Here is a 23,832-nt window from a genome sequence, read left to right on the forward strand (position 1 = left end):
AATTGTTTCTACTTTAAAGTCTCTGAGAAAGTAGCCATTAGCATGGCGATCACTGAGCTACAGGCTTCAAATTGGAATTTACATCCTTGTACTCCATATTAGTTTACATTCCTTGTATTTTTTTCAGTTTTATATTTCCTAATTTTTTCTTTGTTTCTTTTTTGTGTTTCTTGTGAGTTCTTTGTATTACTATCTTCTGTTTTTGAATTTCTACACTTTACAGATCCTTGTGTGGAGGGTGTGGCTTGTTCTCCAGCTCCTCTGGAGAAAAACGTCTATTATATATGTGGGGACCAGGAAGTAATGAAGTCACAAATACACACCTAACCTAATGCTGACTCTTCACCAAGATCATTTCCTCTCATCGCACTTCAGACAGAAAAATTTATTTTGAGGAAAAGTACAAGCCAAATACACTGGATATACATAAGGTTGTGATTAACTGTGCTGCCTACTAAACTCCTCGTAATGATTTCCAGTACGTCATTGTTCTGAACCCTACCTGCCTGGTTCGTTGTGATGTTGACCACGGCGTAAGGTGTTGGCTCATTGGTTAGGTGTGACACTGCATTCATGGCCAGGATGCGGAAGGAGTAGTTGGTGTGGGCCACCAGGTTGAGCACTGTCACCCAAGACTCCTTCAGCCCGGTCTGGCGAGGAACGAATCGGACCGCAGCCGTGCCCGAACGCTCCACCATCCCTCCTCCCCCTGCCCCAACACTTGCCCCTCCACCTGCCTTCCCTCCACCAGTGATGCCTCCAGGGGAGGATGAACAGTCCTCACAGGGCCCTCCTTCTCCTGAGCACTTCATACACAACACGCTGTACTGCAAGTCGCTGCGACCCCCTGTATCCAGAGGACGGTCCCACTCTAAATTCACGGAGGTCCCATTGACTGAGGAGATGACGCTTACTGGAGCAGATGGAGGGCCTGGAGAAAAGAGAGATTTGAGTTCATTCGGAGGTTTGATCATGTCTGAAAAAAAAGTAAATTCGATTTCTCAGGCAAAGATAAGTTCAGCACATCATGTCATGGTTATCGTGTGCTGTTTGAGTGTGTTTATGTGCATGTCTTTTCACTTTTTCAAGGCAATCCCACACCTTGCCTGTGGGACTGGGCTTTCTGGTACACGGTGTTTTTGTACTTACGGGAGCATGGAGCTGCCGGTGTGTCATCTGCTGCCCGATAGTAGTTGGTGTCACAGGGGCAGGAGAGGGCGGCTCTGGTCTCTGAGTGGCTGTGTTGAGGACATTTACCACACAGACCATCGCCTGCCACCGGCTTATAGAAACCCACCTCACAGGCTGCAGAAACGGGGAGATAGAGACAGAGAAAGAGTGAGAGAGGGGCAGGGAGAATAAATAGAGTAAATAGAGACCTTGCAGGGAAGCTGCATTGCCATAATCACTCAGACCGTGATAAAATTCAGAGAGAGTGCATTCAGAGAGGCATGAATCACACTCTTATAGCAAGCTGTGCATATCAACGTGAAGCTTCAACTTTTTCAAAACTGTGTCATCTCCTCTAAAGCATTCATTTTAGGACATAGACCCATCCCAACTCCCCCTTAATCTATGTATAATTACAGGCCTTGTAACCGCAGAGACTGCAGAGCAGGGGAGATGAAAGTCATACTTCTTTCTGTTCAGATTTGGGCTGAAAAGGCGCTGCACTGTTGATACTCCCAGTGAGCCCATCTGAATCCAGACCGTGTTTCAACCTTATTCAGCTGCTCTGATACATATTCACTTTTAACTCTGCACTGATTAATAATAGAGGGGCTCTGATAAATATATTCTCTTTCCAGGCAGTTAATAGGCTTCTGCTTTGGTAAATGGGGCAGGGGTAAACCTCGCGTACACGCAGCAAAGCATCATATATGAAAACGATGCACCCTGTTTGCGCTTCTTCGCACATGGTAATTTGCGATTCCCCAAAATGCTGTGTTTTAGTTTACAGATGCACTCTTTGCCTAACCTTTCCTTCTAAAGCAAATAGAAGACCATTTTAGGGCTTTAGACATCAAAGACACTGAAAGAAACATAAAATGGAAAATCAAGAAGAGCAAATTTATAAGAAAATATACAGTTGACATGTATTCCTGATTATTGAAGACATTTTTAGATATGTTTGTAAACGATTAAAACCACTCCCCATGCAAATGTTCAGCAAATCCATTCAATGTAGGGTCAGGCATTTGATGCAGTTATTTTTATGATATTATATTTTGAGAATCCCTCATAAAGCAGCTTTTAGTTATTTAAAACAGACAATATAAGAATCCGTCCTTATCTAAAATCTACCCATCTTCAGTGAATGGGAAGTTGCTACCACAATAATGTAATCCCACTGGCTTCCCCACAGCTGAAATTACAGCTTTTATCTGTCTGAACCTGGTGGCAGTGGGAAGTCATCCGTCCACTACTCAGTAGGTATGCACAGGTAAGCTTTGACTGACATATGAATATGAAATGGAAATGGGGACAAAATACAAACAATGTGGAGGACTTCTTGGCTCCAAAAGTAAACCAAACCAAACAATCATGATGTTCCCTCCATGTGTCAGTAGACCTCTTCATTAGATGCTTTAGGCTTAACAAAGAACGGAAAGAAAACATCTGATCTTTTACCCAAAAGGAAGTCAAACACCAGAGACCAATTAGCAATTGCAACACCAACTATGTCTTACACTACACCCACTTTGGAAAATATACAGTATTTATATACAAGATATGAACTAGAGATTTTGGGAGATACTTACACAGGTAACATGTAAATGACTTTCAGGGGGTAAAGGAGGAAGAGGCCATGGAGCCTCAGCAACAAGTGTTCGGGACACTGCCAGGTTTATATTTCAGAGCCAGAAGTGGCCATATTTACACTGAAATGTGACCAGTTTTATTTGGGTTTACTTATATAACAAGAGCAGTATAAAGCCTCACTTTATATTGTAAGCTAAGGGTGCTACAATTAGATACAAAAACAGTGCTAAATTATAAGCTACAGCTAGGAAGCAAGGTTAGTGAGCTGAATTCATGGCTGCAACACATACTTGCTAATTAATCTTGTGAGTGAATGAGCTGCCTGGACATGAGGACACAGGAGTAATTATGGAGACAGTGAGTTTTATTTAACAAAAAAAAAAGCAAAAATATATTATATATAAGTAAACAAATAAAAAAAAAACAAAAAAAGTAATAAAAGCAACTTAACAAAATACCACCAAATTAATTGCATTAAAAAAAACTGACTTAACAGACAAGACAAAGTGGATTTAAATATTAGCTCATCAGACTAGTCTAACACACAAGGGACAACTGACAAAACACCCCCAAAATAATTAAATAGTTACTTCAGTTAATGGGAATCAAGCAGAAAACCAAATATGTCTCATAAGTTAAAGAAAGGAAACCAACACATTAACTTCCACTGTGTTTTTAATGCTTATTTTTCAGCCTTGAAAGCTTTCCATTTGGTTGGATCATATCCTTCATTGAACCTTTACTTGGATGTCTGTACACTCCAAGTACACACATACTAGATTTCACTCCATATTGGACTGTTATTACATTAGGTCACTGACTAAATCTGCCCAGACAGACACATCCATTCAACTTGTGCCAAAAAGCTTAAAACCTGCAGAAGTACATTTTGCCATGATGACCTACTGTGACAGGCAGAAAAATTCACAACATGAAAATCATATCAGCGAGGCTGGTAAACATTCTGTCAAAAAGGGGACTTTATATCGTAGCTTCAAAATCTGGCACCAAAGTTCTATTTTGAAGTGCAGCGAAAGCTTAAAGATTAATATATGCAAAACTGGCTATCAATTATTACGGAGAACCGCAGGGGACATGGGAGAAAAAAATTAAGACGGACTTTTGCGAGATCCCGAGTTAGTTTTGCGAGATTTCGCAAAACTAACTCGGGATCTCGCAAAAGTTTTGCGAGATTTCTCAAAAGTCCGTCTTAATTTTTTTTCTCCCATGTCCCCTGCGGGGCTCCGTAAATTATAATCAATTATTTGAGGAAATAATCCATTTAAAACCTGTCAAGTATAGTAACAAAACATTCTAAGAAACTGAAAGCAGCAACAGTGTCTGTCCTAGGAGGTGTCAGCAGTGTTTCAATGATAAAGGCATCCATATTAGTGGGTTCACCAAGACATTCTCAAGCCAGCTTAGAAGCATGTCCTAGGCCCAAGAGCCTCGTCCCGGCCTAAAACACCTCCCCTAAGAGGCACACAGAAATCAGATACTTGCCAGATAGAACAGAATAGACTAGACTAGAATAGAATAATCCTTTAATTGTCCCACAGGGGAAAAAACACATATACAAACAGAACAGGACACAGGACACAGAACAGAAACACACAATATTTTTACATATCATGGACAATAGTTACCAAAACAGTACTGTACAGTTATTAAAATTAAAGTACAGATAATTAGCAAACCCAGGTTGTAGTGTGCAAACGGAGCAGGATACTGAAAGATGTTTAAAATACAGATTGTGTATTGTACATGTGCATTAAAAAGTTAGTTAGTTAGTATATATAAACTGAGAAAGTAATGTGCAAGTTATAACAGTAGTAGTTGTTCGGTTGATTAGTGCAAATTTCAGCGCTGATGTAAACATCTGTGTTTGTTGGGAGCCGTTTTGATTGTACAGTCTGACAGCTGCAGGGAGGAAGGACCTGCGGAAACGCATCTAGGATGCAGCAGTCAGATACCTGAGCCACATCATATAGCTCTTATCCAGTGTGGAGGAGTAACAGCTCTACTTACCCCATCTCTACAATAGAGCCCTGACACCCTTCAGAAGAGGTTAATTTCTTTCATTTCTTCACTGCCCACTGATTATAACCATAGATAAGGGAAGGAAAGTAGATCGACTGGTAATTGGACAGTTTTACATTCACACTCAGCAGCTTCCTCACCACAACAGACTGTAATGCAGTAAAGCAGATGCTGCACCAATCAGACAATCTACTCTACCCTCATCTGTGAGCAAATTCACCATACTTCACACTCGCAACTTGTTCCAGATGCACGGTGGGCATTCCACTGGTTTCCGGCTACAGAAAATCAGACTGGTTCCAAATTATGTCTGCAGCATTTTACATTCACATAATATTTACAGAAATCAGCAAAAAATATTGTACGTCAGTTTTTGTTTTTTTTACTTTATTTATTAATTAATTTTTTGAGAATATTTCATTGCACTCTGTATAAAAAGCTACATTACTGGTGTGGTAGCTTCCTCGACCTTTGTAAATGATACAATTCAAACGATATCATGACTGATATTTTCCATGAAGCAAAAGTTCGAACCGCTGATTTTAAATTAATAAACTCTACACAGAGAAGCTGTTTAGAGATCGTCAACCTACATTTTCTAAGACTCTGGGGGAAAAAAGCATTTTAAATTTGTAGTTTTTATCCTCTCCTGACTTTGTGTGATCAAACATCTCTTTTGCCATCTGTTGGGTTTTTGTACTTTTCTGTTCCAAACTGGTCATTTACAGTCTTTTAACTCTACAAATTTCAATGTAAAACAGGACTATTCTAAAGGCACTTAATTTATAAGAAACATTTCCATAATAGTAATACAGCCAGTAACAATATATTCTGGCTTTCGGAAGTTTTGGCATCTAACAATTACTAATTTAAATTTTTGGATGCTTTGGGACTGTAGAGCTAGTTGTTTGTTCAGGTGTTTTTATTATCACTGAGTGGTGTATACATAAGAAGCACCCCTCTGTATAATACCCTGTAATTTAATAGCACCACAAACAGAAGGTTTATCTTCCAAAATAACCATAAAGTTGACTTAACAGCTCTCTAAGACTCTAAGCAAAATGGCAGATTGACGCCGTGTTCATCATCTGTGGGTAACTTACAGTACTGTATAAGGGACTGACTAACAAGTCTAATAACAAAGCTAGCAAAATATGACATCACAAACAGCTGGAGCTGATATTGGTTGCAATACACAACAAGGATTTTAATTAATTACCTTTCATCAGGCTTGATGACTAGGGTTTTAGACAATGGTGCACGCACAGTGTTTTGTTAGTCTTGTCTGTAATTCAATCTCTATTATTTATAATTCACCATTTAATATACCATGACTTGCTCCTGTCTGCCTGTCCTTTCAGACAAAGATATAGGCGTCCATTAAGAGTGAGAAAGAGATCGAGTGAGGGGCTGCTGTGCTTCTAGATGTGTGTTTGTCATATAAAACCTGTCAGGGCTGATCACATCAAAAGACCTGGACAATCAATGTTATAAAAGAGCAACAGAAGACTTCTATGAGAAACGCATACATTAAAAGCTGGAAAAAAAGAAAAGTTCAGCTGAAAATTCTCTGACGTGCACACATTTTGTTTTCTCCAGAGACTCCAAAGAGTAAATAACAGAAATGCAAGGCTGGCAGCAACCTATGATTACATTTGTTAGCTTTTCAAACGCTACATTTAAACACCACATATTACTTGTGGTGTTACTGTCAAAATCAGAAAGCATAATTTTTCATACATATTGTTTTAATGCTATTCAGAGTTATCTTAAATTGCCTAACTAAATATATAATAATCTTCAGTAATATTGTCACATGTTGAAAATCTTAAATATCTTTAAGATGCCGCAAGGACATAAAGAAAGCCATAAGAAAACAGTTTTAGGGGGCTGACACATTTGGGAACACAAACCAGAATGGGGAGCTGAGGTCGGTCAGCTGGTAAGGAGGCAGAAACAGCTTGCTTTACCAGCTCACATTTATTCTGCTGTTTACGAACAAATCCTGTGCTGAGACAAAAATGACTGGCTTTTATTTACAGACATCAGGCTGACATGCCTGCAAAACCGAGAGGGATCTGCAGTGTTTGCAGCACATACTTCAGCTAAGACGGTTCGGGGGACTTTACTTCGAAGTCCATGGATTCCACCACAAAGCTCATTCTGGGTATTTATCCTTGGTTGTCAGCAGTGAGCGAGTCAGTATGTAAGCAGTATTGTCCCAAGTGAGACGAATATATTTTATTTTGCCACTTGGGGGCAGCAAAACAATCTTTAAATACATAATTCATACACTATTGCATCATAAAGTTGTTTACGGGAAATATGTCACACTTTAAGAACAATGTCAGTATTTATATGAAGCTGTGTTTTGGAGAATTTAAAGAATTAAAGTGTTCTTTAAACTCAGTTTTGGTCTCCATCAACTCATGAAGATGGTTGATCATTTATAATCGCATATTAAATTCTTCTGCATTAGGTGTCAATGATATGAACGATCAGATTTAAGTCTGGACTTTAAGTCTGATTAAGTCACTCCAAAATGGTGGACTTCTTTGAGTGTTTTGGATCATTGTCCTGCTGAAAAAGTGCACTTGACCCGAGCTTCACAGCTGGAAATTCCCCTTTATGATTTTTGGTAGAAATTCTGGTATTCATGGTTCCATTAGTTATGGTAAGTTTTCCAGGCCCACACTGTCACCACCATGTTTGACTGTTGGTATGATGTTCCTTTTATGAAATGATGTGTCAGTTTTACGCCGGTGAAATGGGACTGAAACCTTCCAAAAAGTTCAGATTTTGTCTCGTCAGTCTTTTGTGGCCTTCTGGATGACTCATCGATGCAGAGTAGTGAGGAATAGTTTTGGAAAGCCAGCCACTCCCAGCAAGGTTTACCACTGTTCCAAGTTTTCTCCATTTATAGATAATGTCTCTCACTATGGTTTGTTGGAGTCCCAAAGACTTTTTAGTTATTTTGTAACCGTTTACAGACTGATAAATGTCAGTTACTTTGTTTCTCATCTGTTCTTGAGTTAGATTATGCCATGATGTGTTAACATAATCTTAGGATGTCTAAGGAATGGAGAAGTGTACTGGTACAAGAACAAGAACAAGGCTGATGTGCAGAGCTTTAGTAACTACAGAGGGATAAAACTGATGAGCCACACCATGAAGATATGGGAGAGTTGTGTAGATTGACAAAGTTGTTGAAGCTTTGAGACCCTGGGGAGGTGGAGGGAAGCATGGGAGAAACGAGGATTGAGAAGCAAGTAAGAACCATGTCTGTGACAGGTGAAAAGGTGAAGATGTGAGGAACAGAGATAATGAAGGTGGGTGAGTTTAAAACTTGGGTTCAACCATCCATAGTGACAGACAGTGCACAAGAGAGCTAAAGAAGAGAGTGCAGGCAGGGTGGTGTGTGCAGAGATGAGCGCAGGGTGATTTGTGATAGAAAGATAGCAGCAAGAGTGAAAGGTTTACAAGATGGTAGTGAGACCTGTTATGACGTATGGGATGATGGTACTAACAAAAAGACAGGAGGTGGAGCTGCAGGTGGAGTTTAACATGCTACGATTTTCACTGGGAGTGAACAGGATGAACAAGGCTGGAAAGAAGTATATCAGAGAGACAAGTTGAGCATTTAGAGACAAAGTTAGAGAACTGAGATAGTTTGCACATGTGCAGATGAGGGAAAGTGAATGAACTGGACAAAGGATGCTTAATATTGAGCTTTTAGGCAAAAGGAAAAGAGAAAGAGTTCTTGGATGTAGTGAAAGAGGACATGCAGAGGTTTGGTGTGATGGAGAAGAATGCCAGGGATCGGGTGAGATGGAGGCAGATATGACCCCCAGAGGGAACATTTCAAAGAAGAAGAATCATGTAAATTAACCCACTGCCAAAAGTGAGAGTTGGGTAAAACTCAAACCTGAGATTTTAGGGAGGTAGAACAGATCAATATTTGGTTCAGAGGTCTTAAAAGTGATGGTGGAAACAAAATCTTGTGCTACACAAGTTTCACAGCCTTGTGTTCAGTCATGCAATTTGGCTGCAGGGCTGAATGCACTAGAAATGGATAAAAACACATCTGTTCATGTGCTTTCCCTTTCAGAATACTATGTCTGTAGTGACCTCTGTGACTGCCAGAAACAGGGCCTGTCAGACAGGACAAAAAAATCCTGCATTTAAGTACAGTTTCCTGAAGAAAAAGCTGCCCAATAGCACAGAGACCTGCTACAGAGACAGTGGAGCTCAAGCTGCTGGTTAAGGTTAGTTTGTTACCTTGGCATCAACACACTCAGATATAAAAGAAAACCCTCAAAAAACAGCACAAAATTCTCCATTTATCAATAATTAAGATTCTTCCAGTTGGTGCAGAAGCTCATCCCCAACCTGCAGAGGGCACTCGACCCTTTTTTCAGCTGTGAACCGCCTCAGACTGGTGGGAATGAGCTTTCTTCAAAATGTTTCTGGGCTCAGCCTCAGAGATCAGATAAGGAGCTTGGTCATTCAAGAGGGTCCATATCATATCAAGAAGCGCACGTTGAGGTAAATGGGCAATCTAACTAGGATTTCTCCTGAATGTCTCTTAGGTGAGGTGTTTTTGGCACCTCCGAGCAGACCCTGGAAACACTGGAGATATTATGTTTCTTGGCTGGCATAAGGAATGGTAAATGGCCTGTATTTATATAGCACTTTACTAGTCCCTAAGGACCCCAAAGCGCTTTACATATCCAGTCATCCACCCATTCACACACTGGTGATGGCAGCTACATTGTATAGCCACAGCCACCCTGGGGCGCACTGACAGAGGCGAGGCTGCCGGACACTGGCGCCACCGGGCCATCTGACCACCACCAGTAGGCAACGGGTGAAGTGTCTTGCCCAAGGACACAACCACCGAGACTGTCTGAGCCGGGGCGCGAACCGGCAACCTTCCGATTACAAGGCGAACTCCCAACTCTTGAGCCACGATCGCCCCTGTTGTCGAATGTCCCCCTGAAAAGATAAAGGAAGTGGCCAGGGAGAGGCAGGGTCCAGGCATCTCTGCGTAGACTGCTGCCTCTGTGACCTGGGCCCTGTTATCAGTTGTAGAAAATCCATGGAGGGATAATAATTTAGACCCCAAAATATGAAAATCTTACTATGAAAATCTAATTTTCAGTATATTATGTAGTTTTAAACTGCTGAAATTTCCTTTAGATCAAAACCTCTAAATAAAAATTGCATTAGCTTCACTGAAATAGCAACCCACCACATAAACAGACCCACACTTATCTGCAAAAAAGAGGAACTGTTTGGATATGTATACACACACACAGACACACACACTCACGTGTATCACTATAGATAAACAGACAGGGGGTGATAGTGTTCTGCTCTTTCACTCCCTAACAGGAGCCAGAAACTATTTGTGTTTACAATATTTATCTCAGACTGTTTTCTCTTCCTCCTTTTTTATCGCATTAATCCCTCCATCCCTTGATGTTTTTTTGTGAAGCCCCTGAGTTGAAAAGCAGGTCACGATAAACATCGGAACAGCTCGTTCATCAATGGGAGAGGCGGCGAGAGCTTTGAAGTCTCTGACAGATTCACCAGGAGTTTCACGCACACACACACACTCGCGCACACACACACAGAAAGGTTATGGTAATGCAAAAAACGCACAAACATACACATTAGGGTGATGTCTGATGCTGCCACAGTAACCACACGCAGCGTGAATCTATCAACCCACAGGTGAATATGCAAAGGCAGAGAGAAGGTGCTTTGTAGCAGGACCAGCTGTGATAACCTTTCATTTCACATCTGACGTGCTGCTCATTTGATGCTCTGGATGGAGGAAAAATTAAGATATAACTGGGAATTACAAAAACTAATGCCGTCATCAAAACACGAGTAACATGATCAACTAGTAAAAAATCTCATCAGTGCCAAGCAAAGACGAGCAGAACCAGCAGCCTATAGCAGGGCCTGCTTGGCTTTTTGTCTGCGTCACAAGGTCTGATGGATTGCTTCACAGCACAAAACAGAAACTGTTTCGGAGTGTTTCTTTCGCAGTCCCAAAGTTTTGATTGACGGCCAGAGATTGTCACTTTTGTTCACTCTCATTTCCAGCTATTTAAATTTCTGAATGTGCATTGCCAAATTCTACTTTAGCTAATCAACAGCAACCAGTAGCTGATGTTTGCTCTCACAATGAGTTTCAGGCATTGTTTCAGTGCATTTTGCAGCTGTAAGCACTTTTCTCTCCAAAGATATAGGAGATTAAACTCCAAATGTGATATTAAAGAAAATGCAAACTAATGAGCGCTCTTGATTTTATGTGCAAATTTCAACACTTATGTCACATTATGATTCCAGCTTCAAATTTCAATATGAAGCCTGTTTTACTGGGCTCTTAGCCCAGAAAGATGTTTGATAGGCACTTTATTGATCCCACAGGGGAAATGACTGTATTACAGCAGTGTGATAAAGAATAAGAACGGTATAATCTGCAGTTGTTAAAAGTACCACAGGCCCACAGTGAAGGCTGAACGTTTAAAAATGTGGGGATTTGCAAAGACTAAGAGAAGAAAATCAAAGATCCCTCTAAGTGTGAAATCCAATACTTCTATAATATTACATTTCAGGGCTACCCCTTTACAAAAAAGTATAATGTGGAGTTGATCTTCATTAAAAAGATCAGCTGCATGTGATACTTATCTCCTTCTGGTGCTATTTTAGTCATAGAAGCACGAGGCAGGCGCTTTAGTGAACGTGCCACACTCAGCAGTCGTCAGAAATGGTGCCAGTTATGTTTTATATAAGATCCACTCTGGTTCGTCTATAAGGAACTCCTGGATGGAGGTGGTTGATGCACTTATGCACAAAATCTGTCAGTAAAGAGAATACACGACAGCATCATAGGATGTTTCCATGAATGAATGAAGCAGGAGTCAAACATTACTCATGAAGAAGAATGGCAGAGCCACAACTATCATGCAGTACTGCTTACTACAAATAAAGGCTGAATAAAGATGAATTATGAGCATTTTACGTAGCACTGTGTTCTTAAAGTTGTTTCCCTTCAAAGTGACATTTGTGTGTTTGTTTTCGTGTTTCAATAAAGCGTGGATGTGAATTATTAGCCCAGTATTCCTGCAGCAGCTCCTCCTCGCCTGCACCTGCGTCTGCTTCTGTTCCTCCAACACAGAGATGATTTTAGCCTCCAGAACATTAATTAACGTCAACAACATTAATTAAAAGGCAGATTCCCCAAACATGTCAAGAGGAGAAATATTTAGGTTTGCTTAGCTAGAAAGTTCTAAATCCAAATACTGCGTTTGTGTGACGACTTGCTCGTCGCGTCAGGGATTGGCAGACATCTTCATAGCAGGAGAAGAAAAAAACCCTCGAGCGATAAAGAACTTGTAACATATTGAATTAAACATGCTACAAGTTTGAAAATAAAGCTGTGAACAAAACGTTGTTCGCAGCTTTGCAGCAGCATGAAATGCTAATTTTGTTGATTTTATAACAAACACTTGTTTTGATGTTTAACAACATGTATGCTCATCCTGGGAGCCAGAAGATTCAGACAGAATCAGTTCAAGCAACGATTTTTGTTCCACATGACACACAACAAGCACTGTTCTCATAAATCACACCTCACTGTCTAGTTTTAAATACAATACATTTTTAGTATTATAGGATAAAAGCTGGTGACTCTGTTTTTCCTGTACATTAAACTTGTGTGTTTTTAGACTGTTTCCGCCTCTGTAGCTGCTGTTTTATTATTAAAATCTTACCCAAGCCTCATAACTGACCCTAAACTTCTGTGATTTGTCACCTCATCTCAGCTTTATTCCAATACTTTACCTTTAAACATTACGAAGTCTAAGCTGACCCCACCTCAGCCCTACCCCCAAGCCTAACCCTAACCTTATTTTTTGGAGAAAAGCAACATGAAAAAAAAAGTATGTGTACATAAAATGTTTAAGACACACATAAAAAACTATTTCCAGTCCCACCAAAAACAAAAAGTTCATTTTTGTTCATTTATTGTCTCCTCATTGCCAAGAGAACTATTTTAACCCTCTGAGGTCTAAACCTAATTTTAACCCTCTTGAGGCAGGCGTTGCCGATTTGCAACAGTTAAAAACTAACAACCTGATTACCCCACATACATATTTTATGAGTTTTTTTTTACTCAGAAGTACCACTGCAGGACTTGGTTGTGCATTAGCAACAAAAAGTTTAATTTGAGCCTGAGAGGGTTAAGGTGGAGTAGAGGGAGTGCTCCACTCCAGGGCCTGCCCAGCTGCTTCCGGGGAGCTCTGTTGTCAGTCTTGTTGTCAGGTATGTAGAAAGTATGCGGTACAACCAGTGTGTGGGCCACTCTTGCTTGTGTTGTTGTTGGTCAGTCAGCCAACCCTGCAGGACAACTGAGTTCTAAAGTACAAAGCGTGACAACAGGAGACCCCGCCCACTTTTTAAATCTTGCGTAAGCTGAAGTTTATATCGTTCAACAGTCGAAAAATATACAAGTAGTATAATTTTCTGCACTCAGGTACTACTGAGCAATTAACCAAACCACTTCTTTGAAAGCTGTTCCAGTGAAACAAGGAGTTCTTAGAAATGCAGTCAAAACTTATCAATAAGGAAAGCCAGTCATAATTAAACAGCTGTGCTTTTATCTGCTTTTATGCAGTTTTCTGGTGAACAGGAAGCTGGCAGAGGTGTGGTGTGAAGTGGCTCAGATCCTTTAGGCCAACTGTTTACAGAGTATGTACTTTGGTAGTATGCATGAGTGTATGCATGTGTGGCTGTTTGCGTATTGCCCACCATGTCAGTACCTGTCAGTGTAGTGCAAACGCTACAGCAGAATTTGCATCACAATGAATCTTAATAGCCATGTGCAGCATTTTGTGCTGACCTTGATTTATTCCTTGTATAAGTGGGTAAATAAGTGGGAGCTGGAGAAAGCACATCACTGTCCCATGCGTGAGGAGACTGTGAGGGAGGAGCACGGATGAGTGGGGGTTTCAAGTACAGCCTGGACGGGCCGGTGAAAGCTCACAGTGTTGGTGCAGCACTGGCTCTGAGCCCTCTCTGCTCCAATAAGGTAATTTTGTAATGCTGGGGAAAATATCTAATAAATCAATAAATAAAATCAATAAATCAATTCTGAAGGAGGAGCAAAATAGAAACATTGTGATGTTGTGTTAAAAGTCCAATGAACGATTAAAGGAAGGAAAAAACAGTCAAAATTTGATGAATCACATTAAAGTATCCTTACAGCACTGAGATGTGCATAGCAAGCAGTTGAAGTTGAAATGCATTAGTACGCTGATGGTCACACACTATGCCCCTCAATTAATTCTCAGCTATGCTGACTCCATTTGTTATTTCTTAATGGTTTTCTAGTAGAGCTTTTTGTTTGGTCCCTTTTTCTCCTGCTTAACTGACTGCTGCGCTGTACAAACGTCAAGTTTTCTTGCAGTGCCCATTGTGAAATATAGGCGCTAATTTTAAGCTCATTGCTACAGTCGTTTTTGTCTGTTTTGCTTTTGTTGCTGTTTGAATTGTTCTCCTTTTGCCTGTGGGTGCTTCAGTTTGCTCGCGTCGTAAAATCTGTTTGTTAGATTAATTGGTGTGGATGCAGGGTGACCAGATGTTCCATTTTATGTGGGACTGCACAGCATTTTTATCTCTTATCCTCCTGTCCCACATATTAAAGATGTTGCCCCACATTTTATAGGCTCCAGTTTACAAAGGTCAAATCGCATCTCAAAAGAAACATGTTGTTCAAAAACAGGTGTCATCCCTGCCATAGCACCCCCACTGAAACCCAAAGATGGCAGCTTTAAAAAACCTAGGGTTACAGCTTCCGTAAGTGTTTCCTTATACACTTACATATCCAGCGCTGATCTCTTAAACCTTGCAAAGCACTGACCTTATAATAAAAGACGCAGTCTCCAAAATCTAGTGATAAACTTTGCCAAAGGCTTCGAAGCTGCTTCCCCAGGGAGCAAATGAAGGCACTAACAAGCTGCTGAAGCTGTCTGAGTGATGGATGAACGTGCTGGTAAGATCAGCTTTGTAAATGGGACACTCACCATCCGCACTGTCCCTCCTGCTACATCAATAGTCCAGATACCAACAGCTGAATAGCTGCACTACTACATCTCACTGCACACTTTAAACGGGGACGTCACCTTCCAATGTGAGGTAAGCTCGATATACTTCTAACCCTGAGCAGAAAATGGATGGGGCTGGTTAAGGATCATTTAAGGACATTTAAGTTATGAATGGGTTCAGCTGAGCTGTGTTGAGGTCAAAAGACAGCACGTTTTTTAGTAAAACAACAGATTTTTGACCAATCCCTGCATTAACAGGTGCTTTAGTATATCTGATAGAGAAAAGATAGTCAGCAGGGTCACAGTAAATGTGAGGAAACATTTATTAGAGCTTGAACAAATGAGACCAAATGCTGTTAAACCTGCCGACTGGTTTTGAAATACTGCTGGCCATTTAACACCACAGCCCAAAATAAAAGGAAAAACATCCACTGGAGAAAAATGGCCGGCTTTACAGCTTCCGAGTTAAGAGCATTTGTTTCTCTGACTGAGTGCTTTGTCTTCCCCTGGCAATATGATCCAAACACACATTTAAAGTCATCTGTCTAGTAATTATCTGACCTGAGAGAGAAACTGTTGCTAGAGGGAAAAAAGGACTCAAAGCAAACTAGTTTCATGATATTGGTTTAGATTATCGGCTGTAACTGCACAAATGAGTTACCAGCATTTTACTGAGCAATAAAGTTTGCCAGGACCCAGTTAACTGTACAGTTTGCTAATCTTTTTGCTTTTAGCTACTAAATTAGATGTCTGATGTCAAATTAGACATCAGTGCTAATTTCATTGACCAATCCTTTTCGTCATAGTCTTCATCAACAACCTTTGTTTTTCCCGATGAGAACAAAAACTAGATAAAAACCTGTGCACAAAGAAAAAAATTATAATGAAGTGAATTATCAGTTTCATCAGCGAATAAAAGTGAGATAAAATATTCTCTGATACTTCCTGTTTCTCATGAAAATGTGACAGAAAACCTGTAGCTTTTGAGGCGTCACACCTACTTCAGTTCTACGATGTTAACACAGAGCTAGCAGCAGGAGATCCCTGAGCCTGACGAAAACAAGCTTGATTTTACAATGTTAAGAAGTAGAGATCTACAGGAGTTTTCCTTGAATAAATCCACTGCCATCAGCTCTGTGGGCTGTCTTTCACCATCAACACAGTAGTGAATAAGCTTGTTAGTTCTTTTACACAATTTGCTTTTTGTAAATTAAAAAAGAAATATTTTCTTATTATCAACTGGAAACTGGACTAACGTCACAAATGTTCCTTTCTAAAAACAACAAATGAGTAAAGGGATGGATTGCTTTTTAAAAAACTAAGCATCATGTGTGATACATTGCTTTCTGTGAGTAATGACCCCTACACTTTTGTATCATTATGATAAATGATACAACTGATTCCTCTTTTGTTGTCAACATTTCTGTAAGAAGAACTGATTTTAGAAAAACTAAGACAAATAACAAGTATGGCGTCGATGTCTTCAGTCCCTATACGTTCCTGCCTCCCCTCAGCTCGCCGTTGGCCTCCACGCTGAGTTCAAATCAATTCCATCAATGAAGCCATCACGAAGGGAACATTACCACAGTGTTTTCCTGTGGAACAGGCCTGGTAATTACAAATCAAACGAGACAAATACATCCCAGTTAATGAGCGTTAAACGGATGTTAATTATCCGATTGAATGGCTGTCACCATTAAACTGTGTCTAATGGAGGGAGTGGGAGGAGGAGAGGTGGGAGGGGTCGAGAAGAAGGGTAGCTTTTAAAAAAAAAGGGGGAAAAAAACAGGCATTCTGAAAGGCATATTAGCAGCAGATTGAGAAGATCAGACAGTGTGAAGCGCGTGTGTCGGAAACGCAAGCGAGAGGGGAAAGGCGTGGGGAGATGCAGCGGAGGGAGGGAGGAGGGGCGGGGAGGCTAAACTTTCCTCTTTTTCCGACATTAGCGATCGCTGCGACGCATCAGAGGGGAAATTAATCAACTGTTTTTGATTATTTATATATTTGAAAAGGACAAAGCTTGCGGGAGGAGGAGAGCTGAGAGGAGGCAGGAGTCACACTGCGCTAATGTGGTCACAGCCGGTCTACCAGGCAGCTCCAGTCAAAACAAATCCGTCACAGAAGGGTGGAAAAAAAGAAGAAAGTTCACACACTTAACATTCAAAACAGGGTACGACCCCTCTGTGATTCATCAAGAATGTAACAAGACGAGAATCTGGATTTGGATTAGCAAGTATGTACTGAACAACTAACAAACTGCTGTTTCAGGATGAACGTGCGAGTGTTTGAACACAAGTATCGTAAAAATCCTCACGGGATAAACAGAATTCCTGTCAGGAATGAAGGATGCAGGTCACCAAGTGCTGAGCTCGTCAGAACCATTCAACATCACCGTCACCCTCTAATAAATGCAGTTGTTATAAGCATGTTTGCTAAATTAGAAGTTTTTCACAGCTCCATGTGTTTCGCTCGTGGAGGTCAAAAGGACAAGTGAGTTTCATGTTCTTGCATCTGCAGAGGATTGCTCCATCATTAAAAGGCTCCCCGTGGGTATTATTCTTAAGCTTTTTGGATAAAACATTACCCTAGTATTAATAGCAGCATTATAGTTATTTTATTATATTAACAAGCGCAGTCAACGTCCTGGAAATATCCAGGCTGAGCTTGTTTCCGGACATCAATTAATGCCGTTTTGTCAAAGCCGCTGATGTGGCTCATTTAGGCACATGGTGGCCTTTGATGGTGGAACTTAACACACCAGGTTACAGCATTAAGGTGACAGGTCTGTCACTCCCAAGTCATCATCGTTCAGTGAACCGGGTTGTTGTTGTGAAGGAGCGTATTTGAACACGCATCACAATCTTTTCCTAAACTTCAGCAAGTGGAGTTTAGTATCTAAAACTAACCAGGGAGTGATTGCAGCACTGAAAAAGTTCAGTCTTCAGTGGGGTCTATCAGAGCAGTGTTAGTATACTGCAGTGTCAAACTGTCACTGCTTTTTCTCTATGGCTTCAGCATAGAATATGAAGGAAGCACAGCTCATTCTTAATCATTAAAGACTTAAAAATAGCATGAATAATCTTAATTACTACTGATGACAATTAGAATCTGAAAAAGCTTTTTCTGACACCGCACTGATTACCAGCTGTGCAAACTGGCCCCACAGTGGATTGTAGATATATCGCAATACATGCTTTAAAAAAGCATTAGCGAGTTGCAGTGTTGCACATGCTGTGTAATTTATTTTAACTCAACTACATGTGCATTCACTAAAATGGATTTAAAATGTCATCCACTGCTCAACATAGGCTTAGACTTACTTTGTGTAGTTTTGTGCACTAAAAAATTAAAGTGATCAGCTCTCTGTTTATCATTTTTTTTAACAGCGCCCATATTTCTCACCTGCTTCCGAAGTTTCCCATTGCATTTCAAAATAATGTTTTAAGGAAAGGCCTAAAAAGAAACAATCATAAACTATATGACGTGATAATTTATGGCATATTATATTTGAGTTTTCAAAAAGAAAGTGAAAAATAGTTTATAAACTGATATAAGAGTGAGGATGACGATGATTGTTTTGGTTTTTTTAACGTGGCTATTTCTTTATTTCTCTTACTGTTGGCACTGAAATGCAGGCTTTTCTTTGAAAAATCATCGTCATTAAGAGAGAAAAAGCAGCTCATTAAAAAACAAACAAAAAACAAACAAACAACAAAATCAAAGCTTCAGAAACTTTGTGGGAAAAGAAATGAAGAATATAAAAGGATGAAAACAAATAAAGCTCAGATTTTCACCTATTTATTGCACCAAAAGAAAGAAAGAAATCAAATAAAGCTTTGACCCAACTTCAATCTCCACACATTTGAGCAAAAGCAGACAAAAAGCGAAAAGTTTGGCTCGGCTCGGGAACGAGAGCCAATTATGTGGTGAAGCAACGGCATTAGAGCCTCTGTGACTTTGAATAAGAAACGACAGATTACACAACATAAACTTTCTGTATTTCTATAGTCTCACTTTTATTTATCCAAGCAATCAACTGACATTGATGGAGGAGTGAAATTATGTCGCAGCTGGTTCCTCTACTTGAAATGCCAACATCATTGCAATTCACGGCACACACACACACACACACATACATTGGAGCACGCACATCCATACAAACTCTCATCCCTCCAGCGGAGGCCGTGAAAGAGCGAGAAGTAAATGACAGTGCCCCGTGTGCACATCAGTTTAACTCAACAAGAAGTCAGGGCAGAAAATCATTTGAAGAAGTCCCGCAGTCCCTTCAGATGGAGGCTGCCAGCTTCTCAGTGATCTGCTATCATGTTGCCTGTCTCTTTACTGTCAGCACTAATAGCTCTTAGACACTGGACCGGGACATGGGTGGCTACTGCAGGCCAAGGGTGGCACACACTCAATCAATAATGTAGCCAGCAGCTTCCCGGCCTTTTGTGTGCATATTTTCAGCCCTGAATTAAGCATTCATATGGGCTGCACATAAGAGGATTTGTTCGTGCCAGTGTGCGTCTTTGTGTTGCCGCTAACATGGGTATGCAAGTGTGTGTGTGTCTGCAAAGTTGCTTTGTGTGCTGACGTGCAGCCCTCTGCACCTGCTGTGGAGATAGGGCTTCGGCCAATCGCAACAAAGATTGGAGGGAAGTTTGAGTGACACAACTGTGCTGTGGCTGGCTGAGATACGATTCATTCTGTTATCTCTCTCTCTCTCTCTCACGCACACACACAAAGAGTCATGATGGCTTAACAGAATTAGATGTTTAATAATGCCAGTTATTCTCTTCCACTGATTCTCCTCTTTCCCCTTCTTTCCTTCCTCTCATCTCACCCATCTTTTCAGTTCTTTCCTTCTTCAGATCTTCTTTTCTCATCTCTCCTCACTTCTTCTACTCCATCTCCTTCATTACCTCCTTTTCTTCCCTATATTTTTCTATACTTCTCTGCTCTTTTCACCTGTTCTCTCTTCCCTTCTTTCATTTTTCTTCGCCCCACTTTCCTTTCATTGCTTGCTCCTTCCGTCTCCCGCATTTCTTTCCTTCTCCCCATCTGCTCTCTTTCCTTCACGCCCGTCTTTTAAACTCTTGTGTCTTCCTTTCTTAAGTCCTCGATCCTCCGACTCAATTTTCCTCTATCTCATTTCCATCTGTTCATTACTCTTCTGTCTTTCCTCTGCTGTCCTCCTCCTCCTCTCCTTTTTCCCCTTTCAGTTGTTCCAGATCCTCTCCTTTTCTCTTCTCCTTTGTCTCTCCTTCTCTCACCCTTTCATCTACTTTCCCCCTCTTTGCACCTCTCCTTCCCCTCCTTCCTTACTTTGTTGGACATCCACGGGCGAGGACCAACCGGACCAACACAAAAACACTAATTAGTCTTGGCACGGCAACAGCAAATCCCTCTCCACTGATGCTCCCGCCCCTTAACAAACAGATGTAGGCTGCTCACACGTTTGGACTCACACATTTGGACACATTAATGAGACTCACACATTTGGACACACGCACACATATTTGTGCAATAACACACAGGGTCCCAGTGCCTGGTTTCCCAAAGCGCAGCATGCAGCCGCTGCAGCTGTGACGGCTGTTGTTCGGCGCTTTTGTGAAGGGGTTTTTGTTTGGCAACATCAGTGTGGCTGACGTGAATGTGATGAGTATTTAAATGTAGCAGCGTTATTATCAAGTTGAATATCCTAATTTGGCTGATTGAAATGTTTCAGTTTTGCCTCTTGCCATGCCCCACCAATCACAGCTCTGTGCTTGTCTGATTTACTCTGGAATATCAGCAAAACAATGGATACGACTATCATTCCCGAGACATCGTTGCAATGTTAGTCAAGATATTCCACTTTCTGGGTTCTGCTTTTCAAAAGGGACGCTGGTGACATCATCGCCAGGTGTTCCGGATTTCTTTCAGCTGAGAAAAGCCAGGAGGGATATTAGGTTTTCAAAAAACGTTTTTTTTTTTGTTTGTTTTTTTTTTTTTGGATAAGTTTACAGAATATGGAATACAGTGATTTAAATATATGGTAAAAAACAACAACATGTCAATTAAGAAATACACAGATATTTTATTTACTTGAAATTAATCTTATTATTATGTAATACTGTTACATTGTCACTTTGTGGTTAGTTAAATCTTGTATGTATGAGGGGAGGTGCATATACGCTGTTGTTTGTTCGATTCCTAATTTTACTTGTTTATAATCAGACAGAAGTAAAATAAATGAAAATAAATGAAATGGCATTTCACAGGAAACAGGATTTCGTGGAGTTACAGCATGAAAAAATACTTCCATCAGGTAAAGGTTTGATTTTTTTGAGGGGTTTGAGATACAGATATTAGTGTAAAACGTTAACATAAGAAGGTAACATCATCTAGCTCCTGAAAATTTGCCTCTTTAGCATGCGGCTGAAGTAAAAGTGACCTGGTGGATGTAAGGAGGTTAGAAAGGTGCACCACCCGGTGCCAGTGTAGCTCACAGGGTGAGCAGGTGACCATATGCCACAAGGCTGCAAAGGGCCAGCCCGGGCTCCAGTCTGACCTGAGGCCCTTTGCTGCATGTCTTCCCCTCCTCCATTTCCACCATCTAATAAAGACAAAAATAATACTAAAGAGGGAAGTAGTGCCATTAATTCAGCATGTGTTTAAGGTTGTTTTATTTCAGTTTGGCCATATTATTGATATATTAAAAAAAAAAAAAAAGAGTGGTTGAAAAGCTCATGCAGATGTTTTAGGGATTAAAAAAAATTCCATCCCAAATGAAAGACAGACAGCAGCATGGAAAGGCAGCAAGTTCAAGGTAATTCCAGAAAAAAGTGATGTGCTCCTAAAAGTTCTGTTTATTACTCTAAACCACCACAGACATTAAAACCAAACCAAAACGATGGTCATATTTTGTTTTTTTCCCCTTCCAAAACAAAGTGCAAAGTCCAAGTTTCATAGCCAGCTGATATCTCATCCTTTCAGCAGTTTGCCTTGTGTGTACAATCTTCCTGGAGATGAAAAAGAAATGTTTTTCAGCTGCACAGATACAGATCCCCGGTGGATCGGCTGTGTGTGCGTTAAAGCCATATTTGTGAGTGAGTGAGTGGATGTGCGCTCGCACCGGGCAGCTTTCCCACCCCCAGGCAGCGAGTGTGGGTGTTTTTCTGGAGCCTCTGTGTCATTTGCCTCCAAACAGTAACAATGTTGTTGATCAGCAGTTGTTTACAAACCGCCAGGAGGATGGAACTAATTTGTTCACTGTGTATTCCCCCGTCTCTCCCACTCTGGAGACCATTTCAATTTGAGCTCCTTATATGTTCTCGATAGCGGGCTGCCACAAGTTGATTCTGACAGCAATTATGAATATTGTGTTCCACTCAAGTGGTCGTGAGCGGGAGAGTAATGAAGTTCTCACCAAATCATCTGTTCCCCAAATCACTTAACTGCATCTTCATTAAGAACACTGCAGCGTAGAAGAAATCATCAGATCATCAGATTAACAACGTAGCAGCTCAACGTCACGCGGTACGAGCCAAAGAACTGTAGTGTTGCCTAGCTGTCTTTCCATCTTTCCGTACATACATACATAGATAGTCTCAGACTTTCAGCCTTTAAACTTGATCAGGGCTGTCAGCAAACACGTGAAACAAAATGAGACACATCGTTGTGAAATTTTATAATTGGTTGTCGGAGGGGGGGGCCATCCTAGCAGCAGCCTTTGGACTCCTGAGGGGCACAGAATGCAAAGCTGGCTTTTCACCAGAAAACTTGTTAGACGCTGCACTGCTGGGGTTTAACAAGGCACTATGCATACTGTGTGTGTCTGTCAAGGCTAGACTAGAGAGAGAGAGGGAGTTGCAGTATTAGTGAACCTAAGCAGACAGATATCGGTTTTGCTAAACAGTGTTAGGTTTTTTTTTTATCTGTGTGATTTTTTTTCTTGTTTGTTTCATACGTGTGCACAGATGTAACGAGTCTGTGTGAAAACTTGCCTGAGGGAAGGTGGGAGTCATACCGTATTTGAAAGGTCGGATTCTGTGTGGGGCATTTTGGACAAATAATCAAACTTTATTATTTTCCTGTTTTTTGATTATCACGAAAAGAACAAGACAGCAACTGAAGATTCCCAACAACAACACACACATTAACAGAGGGATGCTCGGGATATAAGAATGAGTGGAGTGTGTATAATGTGAAGAGAACTGCTGTGTAAGTATTTTTAACCACATTCCCTCAGTGATCGAATAAATAAATGCATCAAACTTGGTTTTGATGGTTTATCCATGTGTGAAAATTTAAAGTGGTACTTTGAGCTCCTTCACCTCAGCTGACACGTCGGGTCTTTTTCATATCAAAACTCAAATCAACACTTAACATAAATGTTAAGAGAACGTCAACAGCTGTGAGTGTTTCCACAGCACATCAGCACATCAGCACATCCTCCAAACACAAACACATTGTTTCAGGACACTGTGAGCCAATAATATGGAAGCACGCGAGCATTAGCAAAGTTACATGTAAGAAGTCTGACACTGCTTCAGTTTGTTGCATTTTTAAAAAATTATTTTTATTCTCTTTCCTTTTAATTCCAGCACTTTTTCTTGTAGCCACGTTTAATTTGCACTGCCTTTCATTTCACAAAAAAGCCGTCTGTTGTCCTTGTAAAGTGTTTTGTGACTCCTGTGTGAAAAGCCCTTTTTAATTTTTTTTCTTTTTGCATTTTCCTGAAAAACAACCAAAAAAACTTTTGTAGTTTTCTGATTTGCTTTTAAATCAGTGAATTGACTTAATTGACAGACATTTTTTAAGATATTCACCAGAGACCAAGTGATTTGTGCAAATTCCTGCAAATTGCTTCTTTTGCTCAGTTTCCAATTATACCGTTCAAAATTCAAAGTAAAATTTTACTGTAAGT

At 40.5% G+C, this 23,832-nt stretch overlaps 1 protein-coding gene across 1 annotated transcript in view; it reads right to left on the bottom strand.

The window, feature by feature from the left end:
* Positions 1-23,832, bottom strand: part of epha8 (eph receptor A8) — a 147,670-nt gene that overhangs the window by 36,228 nt on the left and 87,610 nt on the right. The window contains exons 7-8 of the mRNA XM_080892017.1: positions 1,150-1,305; positions 503-931 (exon numbers count right to left, since the gene is read on the bottom strand). Of these exons, the coding sequence (XP_080748143.1) occupies positions 503-931; positions 1,150-1,305 (585 nt within the window). The remainder of the gene's footprint in view (positions 1-502; positions 932-1,149; positions 1,306-23,832) is intronic.

The sequence above is a fragment of the Rhamphochromis sp. 'chilingali' genome (genome assembly GCF_963969265.1).
Source record: "Rhamphochromis sp. 'chilingali' genome assembly, chromosome: 9".
NCBI lineage: Eukaryota > Metazoa > Chordata > Actinopteri > Cichliformes > Cichlidae > Rhamphochromis > Rhamphochromis sp. 'chilingali'.